The sequence below is a fragment of the Scleropages formosus genome, chromosome 19, assembly GCF_900964775.1.
Source record: "Scleropages formosus chromosome 19, fSclFor1.1, whole genome shotgun sequence".
NCBI classification, from domain to species: domain Eukaryota; kingdom Metazoa; phylum Chordata; class Actinopteri; order Osteoglossiformes; family Osteoglossidae; genus Scleropages; species Scleropages formosus.
Window position 1 is genome coordinate 14040713 of NC_041824.1, and position 24154 is coordinate 14064866.

The window sequence follows — 24154 nt, forward strand, 5'->3', positions numbered from 1 at the left end:
CGCTCGCGCCCATCATGGCAGGCAGAACCTTCCGAATGTTCAGATAGAGAGGGGCCCCGAGGACCGGAGCCCTTCCCCGACCACTTGACTGTGAGGAATTATTACCTTGTCGGCTTCTTGTCACGTACGAAACGCCGAGCGTGACGGTGCCCAACGCGCCGCGCCGCGCCGTGCCGTCGCCGGGCTCCGTGCGCGTCCGTTGCTGTGCCGTCGATTCTCGCGGCTCTCCGCCCGTCCTCACATGTGTCGCTGGGCGAAATAGATAGCGGCGCGAGCTGGGCAATAAATCTGCAGGAAGGAAGGGGGTGCGCGCGGTGAAGCCCGGGACGGGAGCTGATCTCGGGGGGGGGTGACATCTGTCTGCCAGTGGTGCCGTCGCACCGGGAGACCGAGTGAGTGTGTGCGGATTCGGGGAGAAGGAAAAGAAGCAAAAAGGAGGAAGAGGAGGAAGGAGGAGGAAGAGGAGGAAGAGGAGGACGGCAACATCGGGGACAGATAAAAAAAAATGCTGCCTTCGCAAGAAGCCTCCAAGATCTACCATGACAACTACATGCGGAACTCGAGGGCCATCGGGGTCCTCTGGGCCATCTTCACCATCTGCTTCGCCATCATCAACGTGGTGGTGTTCATCCAGCCCTACTGGATCGGGGACAGCGTGAACACGCCGCAGGCCGGCTATTTCGGCTTGTTCCACTACTGCGTGGGCAGCGGCGCGCCGAGCCGCGAGCTCTCGTGCCAGGGCACCTTCTCCGACTTCAGCTCCATCCCGTCGGGCGCCTTCAAGGCGGCCTCCTTCTTCGTGCTGCTCTCCATGGTCCTGATCCTGAGCTGCATCGCCTGCTTCGCGCTCTTCTTCTTTTGCAACACGGCCACCGTGTACAAGACGTGCGCCTGGATGCAGCTGCTGTGCGGTATGGCAACATTATTATTATTAATCTTATTATTAGTATTATCATTGCTGTTATTATTGTTGTTTTTATTGCTAAAGTTGCCCGTGATGGACAGTTACGTGGCTGTCATTTGCACATCATCATTTGGTCGCTCGTCTGTCACACACACACACTCCTCCCCCTGCTCCAGACAGAAGGCTGGTGGTGGTGGGCTCGTGCTCGCTCGCGTGCCCCTTTCCTCGCTGTGTGCACCACGGGGGGTTCGCGCTCCGTAGTTCCTCTCCGATTATGTGGGTTCCCTCTGCACGCGACTGCAAGCAGAATCGTTGGGGGGGGGGGAGGCAGTGCAGTATGGAATTCCGTTACAGAGATGCCTTGCGATGGTGTCGTGATAATACGATGCATTGAAATGTATGAAAATTTGGCATATTTTGGATGTTACCTGCCCTGCAATCCCTAACTTGATGTATTTCATGCAAATCACACCCTTCAGTACCACGGTAAGATCATGGGTAGGGATGCAACTGTACAGGTGTTTTGCAGAGCCCTTCTGTAGTTATGAGCATCCTAACTCAGTGCAGCGCAGTAATGAACCTCCCCCTGTGCGGTTCTACACACTTTGCCCTAAAGACTGTAATTTTAATCTGAATATTGGTGAGGACATCGGGAGCATTTCATAAATCCTATCTCTATTTTTCAAGTCTTTTTAAATACTGACAGATATGTCCTTCCATCTGCTGGCCGTCGCACACTGGACAGATTTATTAACACTTTCTCCACGAAACCAAATAATGGTCTTTTAAATCATAAACCAGGTAGACAGGTCACTGTGCTGTGGCTCAGGCATGACTACTTCAACTTTCTCTTCCAACTATAACCCACTGAATTACAGTTTAAAACCTTCCCTTGACAATCACTGTAAAAGTTGTCTAAATAAACCTCTGCTTCAAATTGTGCACGATAAACTTAATGGAGGTGAATATGGATTATAAGCAAACCTGCAGATGGCCCAGAATGAGACTGGTACCCTCCGGAACACTAACACAGTATCACGCTCACATGCACACAGCGTACACAGCTGCCTTTCTGTGCATGACCAGGTTTTCCATAATGTTACTCTTGGTTTATTGACAGATGAGTTAGTGTTCCGTCATGTCTCTGCTTTCTAAACACTTTAATATTAAGTGTATTGAGATCTCATCGTTCATGCCGATACTCTGATAATGGTTAATATGAAAAATTTTTTGCATTTAAACATTCCCTGTTTACACAGTCAAGTGCAAACCAGATAGACGTCAAGGGTCATGCAATCAGTGCCTACCTAAGTTTTAGTTCCAAACCTTAATCCCTACCTGTTCCCAAAGCTATGCAAGCACTCTCAGTTAGTTACTACATTTATGTGATTATGGACATAACCTGAGGTATACACTTTGCTTAAGGATATTACAAAAGGTGGGAATTGAAAGTTGGAACTCAGTCTAAAGGCAGAGGCTTTAACCACTATGTGACCTGCTGCCATAGCTTTTGCAGCAGCAACAAGCCTGTTTCAAATAGGTTGAGATATCCATCTGAGATTTTCACCTGCAGCATATAATACAGCCATTGTTGTGGCAAAATAACACATATTCCATCAAAAGCCCTACCATCACTTCAGCATTTTTTGGCACTCACAACTTCAGAAGACATAGCACACAGCCAAATGAGCAAGATAGGTTTGTGGACCAAAAGCGGCTCGGTTGTTACTGCGTAAAGGTCAAAGGTGGCCTGGTGTCCTGATTAAGCAAGGCCATGTGGGGATGAGGCAGCCCTCTTTCCAGAGCCAGTGAGTCATGAAGGCAGAGTGTAACAGATTGCTCCTGCTCAGGATGGCTGAGCACGAAACCCCTTGTCATATTGCCCTCACGGATGTCTAATTACCGAAAACCGACTCGTAATTAGACACGGGGCAGATTAATTGGGCCGAAACACGCATTAGCCACTGCCTGGAAAATTTGGTGCGTTTCAATGGCTGATTGGCTTTGCTCATCTAACCATTTTTAAGATGTGGATGCACTTGACTGAATTCAGAAGCAGTAATATGCCCCTGTATGATTAGTACTTGGGTCCTAATTTGTGCCAGTAAACATGTATTTATACTCTAGGTAAACAAGTATTTTAGATCCAAATTTACTTCTACTGTGCACTGTTATGAATGAATGTATGCGTTAAACTTTATTAATCCAAGAGGGAATTTGCTCTCGGTTGCAGCAGCATGCAATATACAACACAGAAGCCTACATACAATATACATACACACAGTGGCAACAGATGAATGAAAAAGTAAATGAATAAGCAACAAAGAAAGTATATATATATATATATATATATATATATATATATATATATATATATATATATTATATATATAGTTTCTATACTAATACTAAAATGGTTATATATATAACCATTTTTAAGATTTATATATATATATATATATATATATAATATATATATATATTTATATTATATATATATATATATATATATATACATACGTGGACACGCAACATCTCAGCTCAGTAGGGTAGTGGTTAGAGTTGCTACCTGGTTAGTTTGAATCCCACTTCAGCTAAAGTACCCCTGAGCAAGGTACTTACCATAAATTTCTCCAGTAACAATTACCCAGCTATATAAATTAATAAATAACTGTGTCGTTTTGGAGAAAAGCATCAGATAAAAGTAAAAGTAACATGTATGTACCTGGGTTTGATGTAGTAGATACAAAAATTACACCTACTGATGAGCTGTGACAAAAATTTGGAACTGATAACCACACAGAAAAGCAAGTGTAAGGGCAGCTGATATTCCAGAGGAGTGGGAGAATCAAAAGAGAACATCATCCAGCAGATATGAAAATTTGAGGATGAAGACACAGGTATCAGTGATGGTCAAAGCTTTAAAATGAGACTAATGAAGAGTGGTTTAGAGTAAATTATGGCAAAGTGCACAATCTAGTTGGTAGGAGTCGATTCTGGGAAGATAGTCAAATGTTTACCGGATTGCTGCTCCTTTTGGCTGTAGAGACGAGAAGCTTGAACACTGAATGATGGAGGTAAAAGGGTTGTGGGCTTTCAGTTAAACCCATGGTATGGCTGGAAATAAGAAGTGCTTTGCTAACTGTGAGAATACAGTTACTAACTGACAGGTACTATAATAGCCTGTGAAAGTAAAACCCATTTAGCCAGGATTTCATGCCTCTGCTTTGCTTTTATTAATTTTTTCTAAAATGAATTATTTGGTTAAAGTTTATTTTTTTTTAGGAAGAAATGATGTGTCATGTTAAGTAGAGAATAAGATGTTTGAAACACTGACACTTAAGAAAGACTCTGGACCAGTGCGCTGACTTTACACTCATACCTACCAAGCCTACAGAGTAACAGTGGAAAGGTCGAACAAGAAAGGGGAACAAACTTGGGGCAGGGATTGCTCCATCCGTAAAGCTGTTGGACCATCTTCATTTTTGAGAGTGTTTTGCAGGACAATGAGATATTAACAGGTCTTTATATCGTAGAAAGTACTGGCTGGGCAACCCTCTTGGCTGATCAACACAAATCGCAAAGTGGCTGAGAAATAAGGCCTTGGCATGTTGTAAGGGCGATCGGGTGCAAGCCAAGAAAAATTATTTTTTTAACTTCAATGCCACTTCCAGGAAGTTATTCAAAGACTATTCATGTAATAGATTACAATAATGCTGTGTTATACTTCCACACCGGAGTGAAACCGGTCTAAAACTGTTGGTCATTAGAGCCGTAATGAAAAATATCATTTCCAAATTAGGTCAACCTTTTGTCAAATAGAAGAAGCATCTCAACACTGCAGTGAATGCATCTGAGTAAAGGAGCCAAAAAAAAAAGAATGGGATACAGGTCTCGTTGAATAAATCTTTCATCATTTTTAAGATGGAACAAAGAAGATTTTTAAGAACATCCTTGAAAGACCTGTCAGAGTTCCACCAGCTCAGCAGAAACAGTTTGTAGGGATGGAGCCAAGCCGGTGTCGCGACAGTGGTTGAGGAAAAGGAGCTGTGATGTGGTTTCTCTTGCCGCGCCATGAACAGAGAAGCATATTTTTAGAACAGACCTTAAAGATCTGAGAACTGGTCTCCTGCAATGGTGTTGTATGTTTGATGAAGAGTCTATCAGAAATTGTGCAAGGGCCAAGAACACAGCAAATCTCCTTCAGAAGAGAAGAGCTACAGACTTCCACACTACTCAAGGAGGACAGATTGCATTGTTAGGGGATTAATATGGAATATGCAGTTAGGAAAGAAATGGATTCTACAAATATTAGACCAAAGCCAGTGACAGACGGCAGACACAGAAGGTTTCTGCTACATGAGAGGGAGGGGTGTAGGGTGACTTCACATTCAAAGCAACTACTCCAACAAAGTAGGTTTGAAGGGCTGCAGATACCAGTAGGATGCCCATCTGTGGCTATAACTTAAATTCCAGTTTAAGACGTACATTTTATTGCATGGTTGTCATGACATTGATCTCAGCCTAGTCTCCAGACAATGTTCTTTCTGGTCTGGTGTCTTGTAAGAAGATAGAAACAGATGGTCTGAGCACTGAAAGCAAGAAAAGAAAGTTTCAAGTTCAAATCCCAAACAGGGACCTGTTTTGGGACGCTTGGGAAAATTGCTTCAGATCAAAAATTAAATGATTTCACTGAAGACACTGCTGTTCCAACAGATGAACACTGCGAAATGCTAAAATGAGTCCACTGAGGAAAAAGGACATGATATGGCCACTTGTGCAATGGTTTTGCTTTTGCCACTTGGTTTTGCTTCTTGATGGGTTACAGATGAAAAGGACATCTGACACGTAAGGTCACTCCTTTTTATGTTGGTCTCTCAACATACTTTTAGTTCAGTATTACCTTTTTAAAAGTAACTAATATGTTCTACTCTTGTGCTGTCTGTGCTTGTATATTATACAAAAGTTTATAAACCTTGCATCTATGCAGATAATATGGAATATTTTTCATTGTATTTTACACACATTTTTACATTTACATTTACATTTATTCATTTAGCAGACGCCTTTCTCCCAAAGCAACGTACATCTCAGAGAAAATACAATTTGTGCAGTCTGTTTTTAACAGTTCACTGCTTTCCAGTTGCATGTTCTTTTCATAATTTGCTGCTACGTTGTTCGCGAAATAATTTATACAGGAACCCTATAATTTCACCCTATAATTTACTTGAGTTCTCTGGCACTGGAAGGGCAGTTCATGTTTCTTAAATACACAGACATAGGAAGAGCAGTTGGAAGCCTTTTTCCAAGCAACCAGTGAAACTGCAGCACAAATACAGAACTAGAGGGAGTTTTACTTCGAACTGGACAGTGAAGCTGGTGAGAGAAGCCAAGTAAGACTGATGAGAGAAGCTCTGAAATGACACAATAGCTCCGGTCAAGCCACACAATGACACAAACACAGATCAGTGAGAAACGCAAAATGAGGAAAGCAAAACCTAGAAGGACAGGTGAAACAGACAAGTGAGTGAATGAGACTGCTAGGACAAGCAGTGTTAGACAACTGAGAGAAGTTTGACTGTTACACCATGAATGAGGACTGGATGAGGAGTTGTTTAAAGTTCAAATTCAAATACCTTCGTTGGCATGACAAAAATTAATTTGTTTTGCCCAACACAGTGTTAATTTTATATTTAAAAGAATTAATAATAGAGGTAATAATGATTGCAGTAGTAAAAAAGATATTATAAGAACAAAAAAAAAACAACTATACATTAAGGTACCAGTTTAGCTCTATGGATGGCAAACCGCGGCAGTCACGATCTAGTGCCTGTGCCGTCCTGGTTGCGTGGGTGAAAGGCGTCTTTTCCGCAGGAGGTTGTGCTGAGCTGGAGAAAACAAAACAAACTAACATGCAAGAAAATGTGCAACCAAAGTTGTCAATACAGAAATACATGTAGGTCAGACACTTTATTTCCTTCAAATGGCTGGATTTAGGACATAAGTCACAAGTCCCCTCCACCACTGCAGTGAGAGAACACTCATGTACGTACTCCTCCATCTGGCTGGAGTACAATCATACCCCGGGATACAATCATTCGAGTTACAAGAGTCCAACGTTATGTGGAGATTACAAGGCATTTCTTCACCGTGAAGTTGGCAAAGTTTGGATTTTGTGTGTCTCCCAATATGCTGAGCGGCATGAGACATTGACATTTTTATTTCTATTTATTCATGCAGCTGACAATTTTCTCCAAAGTGACAGACAGCTCAGTAAAAAGTGTTTTTCACCAACAGACAAAGGTGGAGGTGGAGATGCGCGGTATGCAAAGTGCAATAAGTCCAATACTACAGTTCATTGTACATTGAAAATATGTAGAGGGGTTGTTCTCCAAAGTAACTTGAAATTATTAACTAGAATGTGGCTGGCACTTTTTTCCAATGCAACATATAATGTTAGATACACCATACTGACCTATCTACTGTCATTCACACATCAATACTGTTGCACTATATAACACACATACATATGCACACACATGCTAGTAACAATTTAGAGTCACCAGCTTGCCTGAAACACAAATCTTTGGGGGGGGAAACCCACGTGAACACAGAAAGAACATGCAAACTCCAAAAAGACTGAGTAGGTTCAAACCCACATCCAATCACACAACCTGGGTGCTGTGAGACACCATGTCAACTTGAGTCTATGAGTTTCAGTTAACTTATTACGTTTTCATTGATTTGTTTTGTCCTCACAGTTTTTTTGCATTAAATGTTGAATTCATACATGAACACTGAGTATTATATAGAGAAATCTTTTGTTTGTGAGTGTTTAAGCGTGCGGCACATGATGGCCAAGAAAGAGCTGAACGAGTGCAGGTACACAGCCATATAGTATTATAGAGTAATTAATGGGGTGATACAGCACTGTTATGTAATGTTATGGTAACTAATGCTAAATATTGAAGTAATGTACACATTTTCACTGGATTTAGTAATAGTTTTGCATTAATGGGTTTCAATTATGGAGCTCAGGAGCACACATAAAAAGTTTACCGTAATGTCTCTGAGTTATGAGAATTCACCTTACAAAGGGTTTTTCAGGGACAGGTTGCTTTTTTAAGGTGCAAGAAGACTGTAACACTTTTGACTGGATATTTAGCGTGATTATTAGTATATTTGATGAAAACATTGTATATTAGGTTTACAAAATCAAATCATGGTCTCTCTTTTTGACTGTCACACACATATTGTAACAAATATAACAGCCACCTATTCCATATGTGCAGAGTTACAGTATCTTTCACTGTAGTATAAAAAAATCCCATACCATTTTACCTTTCTGACAAATCTAATAAATGGTGGGTGTGAATGGAGAGTAAACAGGCCTCTGATGTTACGATTGCTTGGCTCCCTGTACTGTTGCTTGCTCCAGCTTCGGCAACATGGGGGGCTTTCCTGACCACCTGCTCTGTGCCCTCGGTGAGGGCTGAGAGGAAGCGATCAGATTGTGCAGTTGCTCGGCAGAAGGCTGCATGTGACCAGAGGACAAGAAGCATCTGTGGACTTTTTTCTCACATTTTTCACTAACCTGGAATGTGGCCGTCGTGGATGCGTTGTGGTCCACCCTCATCTGGACGTCCATCATCCACAAAACGAGGCGCAAGTTTCCAGTGAGGTTCCCATCTCTGGATGTTGTGTGTCGTGGGGCAGGACCACTGACTATTGCCTAAGCATGAGAAGCAGTTCAGGAGGCCAGTTCAGTTTTCTGGGATTAAATTCTTGTCTCTAATTCAAGGCAAGAACACCAGATAAATAAACCATCACACTTTTCAGCCATAGGGCAGATATATAAGAATAGATCAATTTCTACCTAGTTCTTTTTTTTTTCACTACACAATTCAGTTGATTCCTCAGTTTGTGGGTATTTTTGTGGTGTAATACCCATTGATACAATTGGAGAGAATCATATTAGACAGTTATTCATAATATTAAGGCGACGTGAAGGAAGATGACTTTCATTGATCCTGTTTGTTGCCCCATAGTGAAATTGACCTGTGGCTTTGCCTCCCTCTATGTGTCTTATAATTCAGGACAACCTGCTACAAACAAAAGCAGAAAGAAGCTGTGTGAGGCATGAATGAGCACAGTGGGTCATGATGAGTGAAGTGAGCGCAAGAGGAGAGGAGGGGTGTATGGATTTGTCGGTGAAACAGGCGACGCCGTAGCCTGTCCCGGCCCTCCGACACACCGTTAATCTCCAATAAAATGGGGATTGCTGGAGCTTTCATCATCAAGGCAACCCTCACGCTCCTGTCTCATAATCCGCTCCTCAGAGGTTAAGCTGCTGCCAATTTCATTTCCATCCATACATACCTCTGTCTCCCGTGGTTCCCAGCTATGGAGGGCTTTGTGTCATGACACAGTGCCATGTTCCAACAAGCACCCATTCATGCTCAGCCCTCCACTTGAAAATACAGATTTTTACCATATTACTGTTCTGTGGTTTCAGATACAGACAGACAGATCAATAGATGTATAGATCTACAGGTACTACAGGTAGAGGTAGATCTACCCTGATGTATGAGTGACCCATTGTAAGTAGTGTATGTAGCAGTGTAAGTCACCTTGGTGAATAAGGCATGTGGGCTGATAACACTACATAGAGTTCAGCGGAAGTCGCTTTAGAGAAAAGGTGTCTACCAAATAAATAAATGTAAATTGCCCAGCTTTATAAATCGGTAAATAATTGTACATTGCTTTGGAGAAAAGTGTCAGCTAAATGGATAAATGTAAATATCAGCATACATATCACGATGGTGGAACCGACACAGTAGAGTCACACTTGAATAAACATATATAGAAAAGTATGTTTGAATAAACAATTAACCAAGCAATCAGTAGTAAAAGTGGTACAGCAGGCTCAGCAGCACTCTGGCTGTAGGACATCACTTTTCTGACAGTGAAAGAACTCATCAAGGAGCCTAATGGCAGGAAGGTCTCCAGGTGGCACTCGTTGGAGGAGCACAACTGGACCAGTCTGTGGTTGGAGACTCTCCTCCGTTTATCCAGGTTCACATGTGGAGGGTGATAGTTGCTGATCCGGTGAAGTAAAGTAGTCAATGTCTAACTGTCACATTGCTGACAAATCTTTTTTGGTAATTGCTGGGACACACTGCAGGGCATGTGGACATGTATGTAGTGGTTAAGTGGCAGGGGAGTGGGAGAGACTCTGCTGTTTGCCAGCACGTTCCAAATTATCCTGTTCTCAGATCAGTAGAGACAGCGGGGGGGGGAGCCGTTGTGTCGACCCCCGAGAGGAAGCAGTCTAATGGGATTGGACACGGGCCTAATGCTCTCCGCCCCGAGAAGATATGATAGTTTAATCGGCCCAGGGGCCCTGTGCGGTGGCAGTGCGGCCTGCCAGGAGACTGCGGGACCGGCCATACGCTCCCCGCCAGGGAGGCTTCTCGAGCCAGGTCTTAATCCCGGTCTTGTACAGCAATGCACTGCATCCGTCTCCTTTTTTTTATCTTCTTTCCTCCTCATTGTCTTCCTATTTTGTTCTGCCAGTGGCGCAGAATTTATACTCTACACATCTGGGTGCACTTTTATGTAATATCTTTAGGATTGCATCATCGCTCCCTATCATCCCCACCCCCCCAATCTAGGAAGAATAGCACAAATACATCGAGATATATAGGAATATCTGCTCTGAATGTCAGCAAATGACGGACTGGAGGCAGAGTAGCTGATGTAGTAATACCCTGCAGGGCAAAGCCGAGGAAGGGTAGCCCAGGAGGAAGAAAGGTGCTTCAAATGTACAGCAAAACGTTTTGTTGCGTTTCAAAAAGGCCACCAAAATTTACGAGCGGACAGTTTCCAGTCTTATTCGGATTTGAAGATAACGAACAGACACAGTTTATGTGTTTTCTGTCCATTCATCCAATCATTGTTCACCCACTGAATCTGAATCCACTAATTTAGCTGTTTGTCTTTTTTCTGTACACAATTAAATTTTCCTGCTGCAGATTTAACTACCAGAAAAAAGTCAAAGGATTAATTACAGGAAATCAAACACAAAAAAAAAAAATCAGTTATTGAATTTTTTCTGAATCAGAAGTCCAATTTTGGAAACTTGAGGTATACGAAGTGGTTTTAAGATGAGGAACTCTCTATGGTTTGAACCAAGATCTCAGGCTGAGCCAGTTTGGCAGAATCTCCAACGGAGAGAGGGAAAGAAAGAGAGCTGAAAGAGATAAGACTTCTCAAGATTCGACTTTAACGACCAAGTAAAAACAAGGAATTCAACACGGTGGACGCTCATTCACAGACATTTGACTTAACAGAACAGCATCAAAGTGGTGCGGTCAGAAAAGCATTTGATAAATGAATGAGTATAAATGTAAGACTGCAGAAAATGCAGATTTTCTTAAAAATAGAAAACGCTGTTCAAACAGAACAGACCGTTTCGGGGATGTTGATATACATATCTAGGTAAGGTGAGCACAGAGCAGTGCAAACACACAACACAGGTAAGGTTTCTGGTCAAAGTGCAACAGTGCTCCAAGAACTGGTGGTAGCAAGGATTAATGGAGATGCTCAAAGCAGATGTTAGCTTTACAGCAGTTGGCTCTACCTTGTCCCCATTTATTTGAAAGCGACTGGCCAGACCACTGCTATCGATCCATTAGCGCTTATGAAGACTCATTTTCGCATGCTTTATGGCCACCCACAGTGCAGCAGCCGGGATGAATGGACACGAGGGCCACAGCTGAGGTTGGGCTCAGCACCTGCTGCTAAATCGATGAAGGGATGTCACCTACCCTGTCCCCCTGTCGGGAAGAACACCTACCGTCATTTCAACAGAGGCTAGCAAACATAATCCAGACCCATGGGCCAGTTTGAATGTGTCAATACTTACTTGATAGTCATAATCATCAAGAAACTGATAAATAATTAAATAATAAACAACATGGAAAGACGGTGTTAGACAGCTGATCTGTAATTAGGGTAACGATGTCAAGATGGTTCTGCTATTAGAGCAGCTGCTTGACCCAGCGGAAATCTCGGAGGTAGATTTAGGAACTTTGCTTTATTTGTTCATGAGGGCATTTAACATATGTATACGTTACATCTAGAGCATCAGACTAGGTGTATTTTTCTACACGAGCCTCCTGCCCAGGTATTCCTGATATCCCTAATAGCACTATAATAATGACGCACAGTCAGAGCAGCTGGGACCCGCTGGTGCTAATTGGTTTCAAAGTAGCTCAAGTGTAGTCCTCTTATTATGACAGGTTGTGAGTGATTCGCTTTGAGCCACATATGAACTGAAATTAGTGTTTCTATGTTTCATTGATCTGTTTTCTTGCATGTCTGTGAATAGACCTCTGACTTTCAGTACAGGAGGTCCTTTGTTACGCCGGGCTTGCGTTCCAAAAGCCCTGTCGTAAGTTGACTTTGTCACAAGTCGAAAATCAACTTATATTCCAAACCATAACTGACGGCCCACGTCACTAAAAAAGCATCGTGTTCCAGCGTGAACAGATGTTTGTTGTAAGCACTTGTGAATGACGGGAATTGTGGAAAATGTAAAGTGGTTGTTCAACTGCTGTTGGGGGCTGTCAAGAATTATAAGGGGTGAGTACCTGTTGGGGAGTGTGTGCGACTGGTTTGAGGTGTAGGTCCTCGTGGAAAAAGGGGTCTTCGGACCGAGAGCATTATTTCCATTTGTACTCCCTGGTACCTCTCGCTACGTGCCGGGGTTCGAATAAACATTCTTAATGAACGGTGTCCTTGCATCCTTCTTCACACCATCCAAAACTCAGAACGGCACACACTACAATATATAAGCAATTAACATGCATGAATACTATGTTGTGTAATGGGATTTGTTGTATTTTTTCCACTGAGTTCAAACAATATCCATGTTAAAATAATACCGATGAAGAATAACAATATCAATACGGTACAGCATTATATTTTCATGCCATGTTATTACGTTCACTTTCATTTCTAAATCAATTGTCTTATCCGTTTTCTTTTCAGCACCACCAGAACACTCAGTTTTTTACTTTCTAGGCATTTTAAACAAAAAGTAACCTGAAGAGAAGGTCAAGCAAAATATTTTGTAAGCAAATCACAATTACTGACTGAGACCCAAACAAGTACAAATATGTGGTCTGCCAATGTCATTGTACAGCAGACAGATATCGTTACGACCGAATATTGGGACTCAGTAATAATATAAGGTTGATGGGATGGCTGTCAAAAGTTCGGATTGTTTTAAGTTGTAAGTCGACTACGGTGTAACTTAAGGAACTCCTGTATACCGGCTACACATATAGGATCCGTCAGGGAAATTCCATCAGAACTGATTTGCTAGATATCATTTCATAGATTTCATGCTTGCATGGGTTTTCATGGTCCAGTCTCCACCGATCTGTCACAACACAGAAATCTTAATGGCCCAGCAGCAGGTCGTCTTGCGGCTCAAGATCATTCTCAGAGTCTAAGGACATGAATCCCAGGTCTGAAACTATTGTTCTCTAAATGGTGACCTTAAGCCTGAAGTGATCTGGAAGGTGAAATATTCACGTGGGTTAACCCTTTGCATCTCTTTTTCCGTTTTACATATATTAATTCTATTGACGTTTATGTATAGCTGCAGACTAGCAAAGTTGCACAAAAATGTTTTAATATGTCTGTAGCCTGCTTTTCATCCTAATGTATTCTGTGCGCAGTTCTCCATCTCCATGCTATAATTTTGTCCCTCCCTTCTGACGTATGTAGGGTGTTGCACCACTATCAGTTAATATTGCCAACGGGAGAGTCCTTTCCTCACCACCAGCCATATGCTCCACACCAATGCTGGCCTTCTTTATCTCTGCCTTTCATGTTTTCCAGTGGAACCAGTGCCAAATAAGCTGTTATGTAATGAAAGACGCTAGTTATTATAATTCTACACAACCCCACAAGCTGCTTATTATCATTTTATTCCCACCCCTCTCCAGTCAGATGTTTTATTCTATTTCATATGTCAGCTGCTTCTGTGCTCCTTCCAGTCCTAGTAGAAACGCTGCAGTCGCTGCATCGGAAAAGATCTCTATTCCCCTGAAATGGTGAATGTAATAACACAAGATGAAGCAGTACCGATGCTGGAAAGATGCATTGACATATTTCTAAATATAGTTGTGAAACACACCTTGGAGGATGGAAACATCTGGGTTTTTCTAGAAAAAACTCTCTAGCTGTCTTCATGGGAACCAGAGAACATGCTTTGTTCAGTAATTTCTCTATTATTTCTCTGCTCCATCATCCTTTCCTGTGGAGTCTGACAGTGTAGAAACGGGGACAGGAAGGCAATATGGCGGGTTACGGGAGCAGCATTGTGCGTGGCGTCACTGTTTCATTCCAGTTCGAAACACAGCAAAATCTGCCTAGCAACAGCTGCCAGGAACGTATGCATACACAACATTTCCATGAACAGTCGTTGCAGTTTCTTTTGCTTTAACTCATTTGCAGATCTGGTGGACAGTCAGCATGACCCTGTGGTAAAGAAGGGATTCAAACTGCCTTAGGTTAAGTGAGCATCCATAAACCTTGGGGATTAAACCCAGGTATGCTGCTGAAGGGGCCTTACCTTTGGGGTAAATAAAAGCTGTGCCTAATAACTCACTGTACCCCATGTTGGTGACGTATGGACTTTTATCTTCATGGGCAGCCTGGAGCAACGCCCAACAATTATACTACAATCTCTTGATTTATGAAATGAATCCGTTCCTAGGAAACAGTGCAGGTACCAGAATTCTGGATTTGGAAATTCTATTTCCCATTATTTTACATTGTAAATGTGTTAAAATAATACTGCGTTTCCAGCCCACTGGAAAACCCCAAACCAATAAATTGTGAAACATCTATATAATAACCTATGACTTCAAAAAAATCTGAAACACATTTAAATTACATGTAATTCATTGAGTGATGACCATCTCAGAAAACAATACAAAAGTGCATCTCACCAACAAGAGGAGAGATCTGGATACAGACACGTGCATCACTTCATGATTACGAAACATTTAATGAGGTCATTAATGGGTATGTTTCAGTACATTTTGGAAACTAATTGTGTTATACTTATATTTAGTAGACAGCGATAAATATTCAATAGCGAAATCTGTCAAAAAATAAGTGCAGTTTCTGTTATCAGTCGACTGTTACTGTTCTCAACGAGTGAAGAGAAAAGGTGATGTGGAGAACTGAGGAGGCTTGGCAGTCATTATTGCAGTATCACTGCAAAAATGTGCGAAAACAAAGCAAACTCAGGAAACCAACAAGAAACAGTTGATGGTACATTAACACCAACTACAGTGCCTTTATGACCTTCTGCTTCACTTTCCTAACGTGCAACTTTCAAATTTTATTTTACAAGCTTAGGGTAACATTCCCAGGGCGATTTTTTTTTTGTTCTGGAAATTGAAACTTGGTTATCAAAAGCCAAGAGACAGTTGAAATTTTGGATAAAGACAGTTTGTAGCTCGAGGGAGGCCTGTACTCCACCACGATCACCAGTTTTTTGTCTGAATGGACAGCATGAATATTCATTAATTCGTCCTTAAGTGTTCAAGTGCTCAGTCAACACTTGAGCTTGTTGCCACTGCGTTCTTAGTGTTGACAGGTAAAAACTGTGTGCTGCACTGAAACGGGGCAATACCATTTTCTCAAGCAATTTCAGGCATTGCCTACACTGTCTACCATCTGGTGTACCCATCCTATTACATCTGAGGGTGTGTAGTAGCCTTTTTGAGATACAGTACATGGGCACCTAGTTGCTGTGTATATGGTATAGAGATGCTGTGGTTAGTGTAGCATGGCAGCAGTGGAGGACATGCACCCTACACTTAGGTTAATAGTGGAAGTGGAATCCACTTGAGATCCTTAAATTCTAGAGCCTCGGAACAACTCAAAATGTCTCAGCTGTTTCTGCTGTCAGTGGCTCACACTGTTTTGTGACACTGTATCAACCTGAGGGCTCTTCACATTTCCAAAGGACCGCTAAGAACCACACTTGGGGTACGTGAGGACTTATCAGTGTCAGCTGAGTCCAGCAGATCAAGGTGCTGTTACCGAGCTAGATAGCAGTATTGTGAGTGCAATAGGAGCCTCGACTGTTCGATGCAGCCCTGCACCACTTGGGCACGAACAACGGAATAGCAGCGTTAACACATGTCAACAGGAGTGTTGCCAATGTGACTGTGGCCATCCTCAGTGCCACGTGCACCACGGGCACATAGGTGCTGCTGCCTGCATTCAACCTCGCAGTCTCAGTTGAACTCAGTCTAGAGGTAGCATATGCCTGCAGATGGGAGCTGGGAGGTGCTCATGTGCTGCTGAAACACAGCACAGCGCCTGGCCCCCATTCAACTGTGCAAAGCCCACCTGCAACACTTTGAGCCCCGTGTCTGAGCGCCGCTCTTCCTCAACGTCTTTACTACTCATTTTTGTATTGGGAGATGGGGGCAGCAAACCTGGAGGAAGTGCAAAGACAATTAAAAGGTAAAGAGGAACCTCTCTGAGTTTTCAGCCTCTTCATTCTTGAGAAGTGCACTTTTTATCCACATGTCCACCCGTCCGTTTTTTGTTACTGCCTATCCAATCTCATCCACAGTGATTCTGGGAAGCAGAGGGTTTAATATGGGCTTCACCCCAGATTCGGGACCCCACTACAGCACATTTTTAAATTTTCCTGTGCAATAAACTTTCACTGCAGCCACTGGAACCATTTCAGAGGTATTCCATTCGCCCGCCAATTTCATTCTTTTGATAGGGAATTGCTTTGTTACCCATATGATGACCGCGTTGCATAAAGACAGTCTCACTGGTCTGAATTTCTGAGGGACATAGGGTACATTTTTGTAAAATATTGCATAAATTACCATGATTTCAAATGGGCAATATTATAATGCAGTAACAGGTGCAAAATCACTCATGTTTTCTACCCAGAAATGCTTTCTTTAGTTCTTAAAACTGGTTATTGTTTGCCAGTTAGTGTAACTGCAAAGGCTGTGACCTGAGCGATTTTGTACAGCAGAAAAAAGGATTCTATGGAGACAAGCAAAATTTCGAGAAGTTTGTATCACAGTGAAATAATAAAGCAAAATTCTCATTACAGCTAGAAATATAAATACATGAACTTGCAACCATGGTTAAAAAAAAAAACAAAAAAAAAAAAAATAAACACAAGCAAGCTTAACCCGCTGTATGTTATTAACTCTTGTCAGCATCAGAATCCTGACTTCCTCCTCAGTTTTCCTGCTCTTCTTATGTGAGCAGTACAACCTAGTTGGATACTGAAGAAAAAGAAGCAAGTAAGCCAATAAATGAACAAATTGGTAAAACTAACATGACAAATGCATTGCGAGCTCCAGAGTGTCATGTGGAAGGAGGGCTGCCACTGAAGCCAAGTCAGGCCTGAAGGTGGTGGGGGGGTGTCGACAGAACAGCTGTGTCTCTGTGAGGTATCTGCTTGCTGCACCGCAAACGGATGTCCACACCTTTCTATATTGGGACATCACACATGGGGCACAACGGTCTTTGCAGCTTCTTATAACAGCTTGACAGCTAGCTTTTTTCCTGCACCGCTCCAGGGATCAATGACAAATACATTTAAAACATTGATCTGCAATATAGCATTTGTGGTTTCTAAAAACACACACCGGCTGAAACCACTTGTCCCAAGGGGGGTCGCGGTGAACCGGAGCCTAACCCGGAAACACAGTAAGGCTGGAGGGGGAGGGGACACACCCAGGACGGGACGCCAGTCTGTCACAAGGCACCCCAAACGGGACTCAAACCCTAGACCCAGCAGAGAGCGGGATCCCACAGCGCCACCGCTCCCCCTTTAAAAAAATCACTCTCTCACACACACACACACACACACACTTTCAGAACCGCTTGTCCCATACAGGGTCGCGGGGAACTGGAGCCTACCCGGTGACACAGGGCATAAGGCCGGAGGGGGAGGGGACACACCCAGGACGGGACACCAGTCCGTCGAAAGGCACCCCAAGCGGGACTCAAACCCCAGACCCACCAGAGAGCAGGACTGTGGTCCAACCCACTGCGCCACTGCACCCCCCTAAAAAAATCATAAATTATTATTAGCCTCTCAATTTGGGCAGGGGGGTGGGGGGGGGGTTTAGTAAACAGCAGTGAAGGGTTTATCTCCAGACACTAGTAAGGTAACAGTAAAGAAGGCCCAGATTTACCCCATCACCCAGGGCCGTCTCCAGCCTCCTGCTCCATGCACCATTTCTTTGGCCCCAGACAGAGGAGCAGTAAGAAAGCTTCAGCACTTAAAACAGACGGCTGACAACATGGCTACTGCAGCCTTCCACACCCCCCCTCCTCCCCCCCGCGGTTGCCATGGTTTCCCCCACTTGGAACTTGCATCAGCTGCGCCAGCACTGCAGATTCTCCAGAAGAGTATCATTTGTTTTTGGCTTTATTGTTACTATTATTATTATTAGTATTATTAGTATTATTTCCTCAACTGCTGTTTTGTCTCATCGTCCCTTACGGTGTCCACCGTGTCTTTGGTCTTGAGAGCAGCAGCTTGCATTCTCATTTTGTGTTTAGTGCGTGTGAGAGTGTACTTGCGTGTGTTTTTGCCATCTGTTAAAACACGTAGGGCATTTTGCGCTTGAACGCAGAGCGTGCAGCGAGCCGACAGCTGGGGAACAGGCGTCCAGCGGCAGTTCCGCTTAACCGGATCCGCTGCCCTTCCCTCCAGACAAGCTGCGTACGTACAGCATCCAGCACTCACACACGCGCACGGGCACGCGTGAACGCACACGCACACGCACGGAAATACAGAAACACAGACAGTGAGACACGTCCGTTATGACAGGCAATTATTTCCCTTTTCTTTCCCAGTTCGGAGCTACCTCTCAAGTACCATCAGTAATTATACAGATACTCTCAGACAACTGCAGTAGTTTTTCTGCGATGAACTCATTCTGTTCGTGGAGCAGAGACAACGTATGATATGGACTTGGGGAACTCACCTGAGATGCTGCCTACTCTCCAGACATTTGCTTAGTCAAGTACGAGGAGAAGCTTGGGACTCAAGCAACTGACCCATGCGTTCACCCAGAAATACTTAATTGTGTTGTGATGAACGGAACACGTGTGTCTCATAGAGCACAAAGTTCAAAATGAGCTCGGTAACTTGGTGTCCAAAAAATGCAGTACCCAAAATTATAATCAGGTAGAGCAAAGTTTTTTAAGATCACCCCTTAAACATTTTTTCATTCAGCTGATGCTTTTCTCCAAAGTGACTTACAGTGTTAGTCTACCTACAATTATTTACTTATTTATAGAGCTGGGAAATTTTACTGGAGGAATTTTTAGGGTAAACCCCTTGCTCGGGGGTACTACAGCCATAGGAGGGGATCAAACCTGCAACCTCTAGCTGCTCGAACCACTACGCTACCAGCTATCCCGAAACATTTCTGTAAGAGCACAGTAAATGGTAACATTTTATGAATTGTTGAATTTTACATATATTCATACACATACAGTTGAGCCTATGTTCATTTCAGAAGCAAATTTCCCCTTCCAAAAAAGGAAAAAAGTAATAAACGGCAACAGAAATGAAGTTGCCTAAAAGCGGCTGTGGTAGTCCCTGCATGACCAATGATGAAGAAAGATAAATCACAGAGTCCAAAAATAAAAGTGAGCTTTACGCATTCCCGAAGAATTCCTCATGATTTAACTTTGATTTTTCTTGCACAAACATACATCTCCACGTCACACATTTCGGCGAAGATGTCTCTTTTTCAATTTCTCAAGCAAGGTTTTTCAACCATGATCCCCAGCATATTCTGATGTACCGCAGCTAAGTGGTACCTCACCCTTACTTACTCTAACTCATCTTATTTTACCATAACCTAACTCATCCCCTCCACAGCTCCACCCTCACCTCCTATTTCTCCTGCTTGTGTGTGTGTGTGTGTGTGTGTGTGTGTGTGTGTGTGTGTGTGAGTTTGCCCAGCTTGTACTCTGCCTTTGCTTCCCTGTAGTGTTGTGCTCTCCTCTTCGCAAGGTACTAATTCTAAAAAAAGACCCCAAGGACTGGTCCTGGCATCACTCCTTTCTGTTGCTACAGCAACCGTCCTTCCTCTTTTCTCCGGTCTTTTTTTTTTTTTTTTTTTTGGAGGCGAGTTCAAAGAGAAGCATGCAGTGCAGATGCATTCGATCCAAACCAAAGGGAGAAAAAAGTAATGATTTATACAAACTCATGAAGCAGAACTGGGTCATAAGGAGGAGTGGACAAGTGTGGTAAAAAATGCAGATTTTCGAATGCTGCGGATGAGTGCCTGCTCTTTAATCATTGCGCTGCTGCCATTACTGCTGCTGCTGCTGCTGTTCCCAGTAGATCAAATACACTAATGAATATTTACTGAATATTTTCAAGTGCCATTCATGCTTTGGCCAGATCGTAGACTAAAGCTTAGCTGTTTGTCTTGTTTATAGGACCTTTGCTTATATTAAGAGGGGGCGCGGTGGCGCAGTGGGTTGGACCAGGTCCCACTCTCCAGTGGGTCTGGGGTTTGAGTCCCGCTTGGGGTGCCTTGCGACGGACTGGTGTCCCGTCCTGGGTGTGTCCCCTCCCCCCTCTGGCCTTACGCCCTGTGTTGCTGGGTAGGCTCCGGTTCCCCGTGTCCCCGTATGGGACAAGCGGTTTGGAAGACGTGCTTATATTAAAAATAAGTATTTTTGTTCTTTGAAACTCATGACATTATTTTCTTAGGTTTCAATGGGAGGAGGGGGCACTGGGGCACGGGCGTGTGGCATGTTAGGCCAGGTCCTGCTCTCTGGTGGGTCTGGGGTTTGAGTCCTGCTTCAGATGCCTTGTGACGGACTGGCGTCCCATCCTGGGTGTGCACACCCCCTCCAGCCTTGCGCCCTGTGTTGCCGAGCTAGGCTTCGGATCAGGACAAGCGGCTTCAGCCAATTTGTGTGTGTGTGTGTGTGTGTGTGTGTGTGTGTGTGTTTAAATGAGAGGGATAACCACTTTGAACAGTAACCCATTGAGAAACACCACCTTGTTCCAGTCTCTGCGGTTTGTCTGGAATAATGTCATATCATACAAGGATGCAATTAAACTTTTTTAAAGCATTTGTTAAACATTATTGTTTATGGCATTTTTCATAAAATATTTCAACTGCAGCTGATATGAAGTTCATAACAACACTTGTTCATTTCTTCATTTCGTTGCACCTGTTACTGTCTACGTCTCCATTTATTTATCCATCCATCCAGTTGAGCAGGGTTACGGTGAACCGAAAGCTATCCCAGAAGCACCGGGAGAAAGGTTGAGGGGGCACACACCTCGCTCCAACACCAGTCCATTTCAGGGTAGCGACACACTCACACAATGGACAATTTTAGTGTCACCAATCCATGTGAACTGCATGTCTTTGGACTGTGCAAGGAAGCAGGAGCACCTGGAGGAAATCCATGCAGACAGTGGGAGAGCAAACTCCACACAGACTAGGTGGGGATAAAACCCATGTCCTCATGCATCACCCAGACATTGTAAGGCTGCAGCACTACTGTGCCACTCATTCATTCATTCATTCATTCATTCTGAATCAGAGATTGTAACATATCATGTTTCTATACTCCTTGGAGCTGCTCTCAATGCCCAAGGTTCTTAAACATTTTTTGTGCCTGAACGTTAAGTCAGTCTACTTCTCATAGAGCAAGGCAATTTGTTCGACTGAACACAAGTGTTCATAATGGATGAATCACAATATTAGATTTAGCTGACACTTTTCTCCAACTTGTGATGTTAATCTACTTGCAATTATTTAACCATTCACACAACTGAGCAATTTCAGTTAAGGACATTTCAAGGGTACTACAGCTGGAGACAGAATTTGAACCTCCGACCTTTTGTACTAAAGGCAGCAGCTCTAACCACTATTCTCGCAGATATGAACAGTTTGCTTCTGATTCTTGATTCTTCGGTATAGTCAATTAGTTACACACACACGCTGTCTGAAACTGCTTGTCCCGAGCGGGGTCGTGGCGAGCCGGAGCCTAACCCAGCAACACAGGGCGTAAGGCTAGATGGGGAGGGGACGCACCCAGGATGGGATGCCAGTCCATTGCAAGGCACTCCAAGCAGGACTTCCAGACCCACCAGAGAGCAGGCACAGGCCAAACCTGCTGCGCCACCACACCCCACTATTTGTTATATCCTCATATACCATACTACAAATGACTATACATTCCATAAGTAGCTATTTGTTTGTTTGTTTGTTTGTTTGTTTATTATTTTTCTAAACAGATAACATATTAGATGTTGGTCAGAAAGAGATGTTTCTTGAGACTCTTCTTGAATTTTGAGAGGGATTCAGTGATTCAGAGTGAGAGAGAAGGTCATTCCATCACATTGATGTCAGAACCTTTGTGCTTTTAATTTTGGACCTTTTGTGTGTGGGACCACCAAGCAGGCAGAGCTGGATTGGTTTAGTCGATAGCAGTCTGGTTGGGCTGTAGGGAGCAATCAGTGCCTGTAGGTATTGAGATAATTCCTCGGGATCAGCAGACACAAATCTGCAATGAAACTTCCAGCCAGAAAACTCCCTAATGTTGTCCATCAGGACTTTGTTCGCTTTGTTGTTAGTACTGTGCACCTAAAATGCAAAACATCCAGCTTCTACTTAGGAAGTAACCAACAGAAAGCTACTGCTCGATACTCTTTACCAGCCGTAGCCAATTCATTGCAGCCAGTGTAGGTAAGACCACTGCTGACAAACATACGATCGCTCCTGATCCAGTCAGAGAGCAGACTGAACGGCATAAAACCTTATCCTTTTGAGAAATTATAAAAACTTTGTGAATCATAGCACTTCCGACAGTGGACAGGGCAAGTGTTCATAAAAGGGGTTCAAAGCATTCAAGCTCAGTGTGAGAGATTCCATTTAGATAACATTAGTCCATTTCAGTTACTCTATTATTGGGGAAAAAAGTTTTAATCTGAAAATCCTTTAAGTAAGGAAAAATAGTGAAAATAAGAAAATTTTTTCCTTAAAAAAAAAAAATACGGTACCTGATATAGTACACACACAAGGCAGGACGGGGAGGGGACACACCCAGGACGGGATGCCAGTCCATCACAAGGCACCCCAAGTGGGACTTGAACCCCAGACCCACCAGAGAGCAGGACCTGGCCAAACCCACTGCTCCCCCACCCCCCCCCTACTACTCATAGAGTAGTCCATTTAATTACAGTGATTTTCAAATTAATGATAAACATATTTGAGATGCTTTGATAATGATTAACCTTGGATAGTCATAATAAAACAATATTATTTAAGGACAGTGCTGTTCTTTGTTCAGGTGGTATCCAAATGGCCGAAAAAGAATGCGAAGAGTGAAATTTCCACTCCATCCATGTACAGGACTTCTTCCTTGTAATCATTTGTTTTTATTCATTTATCTCCTGCTTTTATTCCGAGCCCTTTTTTAGCTACTAACAGTAATTCATCCTTTTATTCAGAAGGGTTATTTTTCCTGGAGCAATTTGAGGCAAATATCTTGATCCAGGGTACTGCAATGAGAGGTGGGATTCAAACCCCAGACCGCCAAGCGCAGCTACACAGATGACTACATTACCTGCTGCCCCTGGATGTCTCTTCGTGCTGGAGTGACACAGAGAACTGAACAAAGTTCCAGAAAATACTGCGCAACATCAGTAAACATATAATAGGAAATAATTAGCTATTGAGTAAGCTAACTGGCAGCTGAGGGATGGAAAATGAAAAATTCCCAAATAGAAGAGGACAAGAAAAAGTAAACCTCTGAGAGTTGAAGTAGGAGTGGCTGCCCACCCCCCCATCCCTCCTGGGCAGTTTAATATGGCAGAACTGAAAACTGAAGCCGTTAAGAGTCTACGTCCAGTGGATGCTGATCCATTTGGTGGCAGTTGGCAATCATGGACTCCTGGCTGCAATCCCAGATGTTTTAATTAGCAGTCATGGCATGGCCTGACAAGGACCAGCAGCACTCGGGGCAGGTTGTCCAGGACACCAGGACACCTCACGGAGAAAGAAAGAGAAAAGGAAAAGCAAGAACAACTTGCAACTATATCATCTAGGTCACCTACTGCAACACATGGTTAAACAGGTGGGATTTTCGTCTCTTTTAAATACTGCAAAAAGGGGGGTGTTG

At 43.2% G+C, this 24154-nt stretch overlaps 1 protein-coding gene across 1 annotated transcript in view; it reads left to right on the forward strand.

Annotated features, from left to right (window-relative positions):
- The first annotated feature begins 472 nt into the window (after positions 1 to 472).
- LOC108939217 (LHFPL tetraspan subfamily member 4 protein) overlaps positions 473 to 24154 on the forward strand; it is a 35525-nt gene continuing 11843 nt past the window's right edge. Inside the window, exon 1 of the mRNA XM_018760372.2 lies at positions 473 to 911. Coding sequence (XP_018615888.1) covers positions 506 to 911 — 406 coding nt within the window. The 5' untranslated portion in view covers positions 473 to 505. The remainder of the gene's footprint in view (positions 912 to 24154) is intronic.